Source organism: Nematolebias whitei, chromosome 18, assembly GCF_014905685.2.
Source record: "Nematolebias whitei isolate Nwh7 chromosome 18, NemWhi1, whole genome shotgun sequence".
In the NCBI taxonomy this organism is placed as follows: domain Eukaryota; kingdom Metazoa; phylum Chordata; class Actinopteri; order Cyprinodontiformes; family Rivulidae; genus Nematolebias; species Nematolebias whitei.
The window spans coordinates 33,083,634-33,089,633 of record NC_056515.1 but is presented as its reverse complement, the minus strand read 5'-3'; the positions used below and the strand labels follow the sequence as shown (position 1 = coordinate 33,089,633).

The 6,000-nt window shown below is 36.7% G+C and overlaps 1 protein-coding gene across 1 annotated transcript; it reads right to left on the bottom strand.

Annotated features, from left to right (window-relative positions):
• Nucleotides 1-1,024: 1,024 nt before the first annotated feature.
• On the bottom strand, nucleotides 1,025-5,775 carry si:ch211-222n4.2 (uncharacterized protein LOC101885505 homolog). Its single transcript, XM_037692153.1, has 7 exons — nucleotides 5,508-5,775; nucleotides 3,992-4,033; nucleotides 3,538-3,655; nucleotides 3,265-3,457; nucleotides 2,980-3,080; nucleotides 2,822-2,881; nucleotides 1,025-1,151 (listed from the first exon to the last, which is right to left on the bottom strand). The coding sequence occupies exons 1-7, from the start codon at nucleotides 5,773-5,775 to the stop codon at nucleotides 1,025-1,027; spliced, it is 909 nt and encodes a 302-aa protein (XP_037548081.1).
• Nucleotides 5,776-6,000: the final 225 nt, after the last annotated feature.

The window sequence follows — 6,000 nt, the reverse complement described above, 5'->3', positions numbered from 1 at the left end:
AAATACTTAGTTAACAAGCTAAATATTTAGCTCCACACAAAATGCTTAGTTTACAAACCAAATATTTAACTTGCAATCTAGCAAGTTAAATATTTAGGTCCAAGCTAAATATTTAGTTTGCAAATTAAATATTTATTTTGTTTTTTAAATGTTTAGCTTGGAAAATAAATATATAGGTCCAAGCTAAATATTTAGTTATTAAATTAAATATTTAGTTTAGGAATTAAAAGTTTAGCTTAGAAATTAAATGTTTAGTTTTGAAAATACATATTTAGCTTGGAAATTAAATATTTCATTTACACCTAAATGTTGAGTTCACTATCTAAATATTTAACTCACAAGTTCAATATGTAGTTTGTAAATTAAACATTTAGCTTGTAAACTAAATATTTAGCTGCATATTTAGCTCCATATTTAGCTCCATATTTAGCTCCATATTTAGCTCCATATTTAACGTGGAGCCAAATATTTAACTTGCAAGTTAAATATTTAGTTAGCAAGCTAAGTATTTAGCTCCACACTAAATATTTAGTTTACAAACTAAATTTTTATGTCTAAGCTAAATGTTTAATTTACAAACTAAATATTTAACTTGAAAGTTAAGTATTTAGTTTGCAAACTAAATAGTTAGCTTGTAAATTAAATATTTAGTTTGGAACTATGACATTTATAAATGTATTCAGAGATTCAGAGAGATTTATTTGTCATTCGCATCTCATGTGGTACATGTGGTGGAACGAGATTACGTACTATGTATTGTGTAAATATATGAATAACATGGTGAATGTGACTTTGAAAAAAAAAAAACCTATATCTTTTTTCTTATGAAAGGCATAAACCAAAATATTGCTGTTAATTTTTGACTGTGTAACTTTACAAACGGCACCCCATAATGATGAGTGTTTTTATCATAGGAGTCAAACATATCTGCTTAAAATATTTATTCATCTCCAAAACAATCCAAACCAATCATCAAAGATCATACTTATGACTCTAAGGCTGATGGTGTGTTGGTTTCAGTCAGTCACCACAAAGTCCTTTTTAATTGATCTGTCTGCATCGCGCCGGTCCTCCTCCGTCTCTCGGCGATGTTGGAGGCGAGTCTCTGTTTCAGGGCTGGGAGGACGAGCCTCGACTGAACAGTTCCTGACCTAGGAGGTGACAATGGGAGTTTCACTTGAACGAGAAAAAAAAATCTAAGCTTTTTCTAAAACATATCTGATGTCACTAACATTTCAAAACTTAAAAGAACTTCCAACTTGTACTTTAAAGTCCTTTAAGTGTGAAAACAAATATTTAACTGACTGAGTGGCTCAGATTTGCACGACTGTTTTAAGCTCAGAGCTTAAAAAAAACTTTAACCATATTTTTCGGACAAAAATTTAAAACTTAAATTTATTAATTTAAATTTTCTTTTTATGTGGTTATTGTGAATGAGTTAAATAAAGTTTGACTTATCTGACTGTTTTGTTTCGCTTAATCTGCCTTATAATCCGGTGCACTTTATAGTCCGAAAAAAAAACGGTACACGTAGCTCCTTCAAACTTTGAACCATGCTGAATTATTTTAACTTAAATTTTTTTTTTTTTTTGCTTTAACTTTGCTATTAACTGCAGAATGTGTCACAAGTTGCATATATTTAAAATACCTTCATCAAGATGGTAAAAGTTATATTTATGTCATCAACAGTAATAATAATTAAAATTAGCCCGTATAAGCAAAAAGTAGCAGCTTTTAAAAGTGAAACAACATGAAGAGGAATGGACCTAAAGTCAAACTGTTTTTTTTTTAATTTTTTAATTTTTTTATGAAATATGAAACTACAGTTATAGTTGCTTCAATTTTTATAGGCAAAGAGAACTTCTTCCAAGCTGCTAATCTTTAACGTGGAAGCACTAGTTGGTCCAGATGACTGCTGTTGGTTGAACTATAAACACATTATGGGGATCTCTTGTTACATAAAACGTCACTAGTAAAACGCCAGTCATATAATTAATTATCATCCATATTAACGACAATTAAATCATTAATTTAACTTTCATTCTTGAGGGCAGCACAAACAGGAATAAAAGTCATATTTTAATCCACCTTATCCCTCAAATCCTTGAACTGTTGGATCTAAATGCATCTAAAGTAGGGATGCACAATATTGGATTTTTGGTCGATATACCAATATGTTAAAACTTATTTGGCCAATTTTGCTTTTCTTCCTAGACCTACTAACTACATAACTTTCTTTGCTGTGGAATTAAAATATTACATTATTCTGCATGGTCTTTGTCAATTTGGCCTGCTACCAAATGAAGATGGCAAAAAGGGGACTGAAGATGATGTAACACTTCAACTTGGATTATGTTTAATGTCAAATGTATTCATGACATTTACTCCCTCTAACACAGTGACAACACTCGAACAGTGCAAATTTGAAAATTGTCACAAATCTAAACTCAACCTGTTCACAACCAACAAGTGAAAAGTGAATAAGTAGTGCATTAATAGATTTACTTGACAGTTTCTTAAATTAAAAATGAACTTAAAACGGAAGCCCAGTACTTGGTTATATTTGTACAATCTTAATGATCAACTCAAATCTCTATGAATTTTGCTTTGTGCAGGCATCCTTGTCACTGGGTTGTTCATACAAATACATACAATACAATACATACGATGTCCGATATTTAACTTTATCGCTAATATCGGCCAATACCATGGATGCCATGACGATAATATTGTGCATCTAAAGAGATGTGCAAAAGAAGAAAGACCAGTTCAGTAGAAAAAGCAAAATAGAACCATAGAGGCAGAAACAAACTGAACTCACGTGTTCTCTGGAGAAGACTGGAGACTGAGTTTGGGCAACTTCTTGTCTTCTACAGATTTGCTGAAACACACGGAAAACATCCACAGATACAACGTTTGGTGGTTATTTTAAAGTTTATTGCATGTTATTGATAAAGAGAATTTTTTTTATCACTTTACCAAGCTCCATCCGTGAGGTATGATTTAGCCAGAATGTAGCTTTCTGGGGTGATTTTCTTGCTCAGAACGATTTCTCTCAGCAGTGCCTTTACACGTATAAGCTGTACGACAAATTGTCATTAATAGTACATACAAAAAATGAATATAGTAAAAGAATTTCTTCACCAGCCTTGATGAGCACAGTGTTTTTCAGACTATAAGGCGCACCGGATTATAAGGCTCACTGACGATTTTTGAGAAAATTAAAGTGCGTCTTATAGTTCGAAAAACACAGTAGGTACTTACTTCCTGAGACTGTAAACTATTTGCATTGTAAAGCTGCTGGATGATGACCTCACGCTCGTGCAGGGTGGGAGCTCGTGGAGGACGAGAAGGAATGCTGTGAATTTGCAGAGGATGTAAGGAAGTGACGAGGCGCCGCTTCACGTTCGTGCCATCCTGCCGAGCTGATCCCAGAGCTTTACTGCCTTCTCCTAAGCTATTAATTATGAGATGACATTACACCAAGATAATGCAAAATGTTAGAGACCGGTCTGTTGTGGCTAAATGGAAACGTACCTAAAAAGCTGTTTTTGTAAGGGTTGAGTGTCCTGCAGTGGCTCCTCCAGATAGAGCGCTGCGTGGCCTTCACTGCCCTGAGTGGGTGGTCTTATGTCTCGTAGGTTGTGTTTCCTTCCTACAAGAAAAGTCACATGACAAAACTGAACAAGTTATCAGGTTTGTTGAGGTTCACCCACAGGTGCATCTGCAAAAACATTAGAATATTGTGGGAAAAGTTGAATTTATTGTTAATCATTTCAGAAAGTGAAACTCGTGTTACATAGAATCAATACACATAGAGTGAAATATTTCAAGCCTTCATTTCTAGTAATCTTGATGATTATGGCTCACGAATAATGAAAACTAATGAACATTTTCTTGATGTTCAATTGGTTTTTTTTTTTAGATGCACCAGTAGAACCTCATCTGTGCTGGCCAGTGGAAACAGCAATAAATCAGGATTACATCTTACCTTTTCTACTTGGAGGCTCCATAATCATTTTATACTTCAACTCTGCAACGTCCATAATAGGAAATCATTAGTATCATCACGAGGAGCCACAGTTCAAGCATACAACCCACGTGCTGATGAGCACCTGGCTACATTGATGGTGCAAAGACAGATGGCTGGGAACTCTCCTGGATGGTGAGATGCTGATACCAAATCTTTGTCAGAGAAACTGTCAAAACCCTATTGGTTGCCACATGAGCTCTATATTTAGAATGAATGTTCATTTTTTTGTGAACAGTTCAGCAGAAGACAGCCAGGTTCTTTGACTCTAATTCATTACAGTGGCAGTCAGAGTCCAGCGTTTGCAAATGGAAAATACAGACGGGCTGTATTTTGATGAACATGACATGATGAGGGCAATGACGACAGCTCATATCTTAATGAATACAACACTACAACCCTGCACATTTCTATAGAGAATACTAGTTATTCTGTCTTTGTATTTACAAAGCATGGGCAGAAAAAAACGATTATTAATTTGAAGCATCTTTTCTTTTTACCCAACAAAGTTAAGTCAGGTTATCTGGACGGTTTCTCTTTTTTTTTTTTGTTGAAACGTTTCGTCCTTCATCCAAAGGACTTCGTCAGTTACTCAGTCCCACAAGCAGCACACTCACATAGTGGATCAACCAGTTTCCTGGTGATAAGATGGTTTCTGGAGCCCGCCCTCTCCCCCCGTTGACTTCTCTGAGGCATCCATAGCCAAAGTGGTTCAAAACATCAAAGTTCAAGTTCAATAATCCAAGTAAAAACATCCAACGAAGTTAAATCAGGTCATCTGGACGGTTGTTGTTTTGGATGTTTTGAACCACTTTGAATGCTGCCTCTGAGGAGTCGACAGGGGAGAGGGTGGGCCCAGAAACCATCTCATCAGCAGCAAGCTTGTTGGCACACTTTGTGATGTACTGCTTGTGTGGCTCCTCTGACTGACAAAGTCCTTTGGATGAAGGATGAAACGTTTCAACAACAAAAAAAAAAATCATCCAGATGACCTGATTTAACTGTGTGGGATTTTTTTTTTTTTTACCTGGATTATTGAGCCTGAACTTTGATCTTTCTTTTTTTACCATTATATGGAGGCAACAGTGTCCATGTCTGAGTGTATATGTGTTTATTTTTCTGCACCCTAAGCAAATTATCTCCCAGGTTAGTACATTTTTCAGAAATGTGCATTTGGAGTCAGATTGACAGATCTACTTTAGCCTATAAAATAGCTATCTGTGAGTTTTACACATATTGTGCTGAAATGTGGTGTGGTAGTAGCTGACAGTCACTTGCAACACAGATTGGACCAACAGAGTTATTACCTTTGTCATTTCTAATCTAAACATCTGGCATGGAAGAAGGCGGGCGATGTGCATTCCTTCAAGGGATTCTGGGCTATTCAGATCAATTTAACACAAGGGAATAAAAATACCGCCCTTATAAGATTCAGCTGCTTTTTAGTCAGTATTTGTGAACTCATTCGAAACCACACCTTTGTTCTCCCTCCTCAGATAGTCTATCTCCGCGTGGAGCTTCTCGAGAGTTTCCTCGTGTTGTCGCTGCAGGAACTGGATATTCCTCCGCAGCGACGCGACGCGGGGGTCCTCAGACCTCTCTGCTGCCCCCACTGTCGGCGGGACAGCTGGCTTTTGTGGTTGTTGGTTCACCGGTAAACGTCGCGGAAGACCCGGTTTCACAAGATACCCCACTCTGGTCCAGTGTGGCAAACGCTGCAACGGAGGGAGATTGTTGCCCGACATCGCTCGGCTCCGCGTTAGCTTGCTGCTAGTTTAGCTCGCTGCTTTTCCACTCAGTTTGAAATGTCAGCGTGGACAAGTTAACCCACATTGTTGTCAAAATACCAAAACAACTAGCAGAATTGGCTTTAGTAAGCGGCTGGCCTATTTTAGCTAGTTTTTAGCACTTGTTTGACCTGCGCTCTACAACTTTGCTATGACAACTATAACGTTACTATGACAACGGAC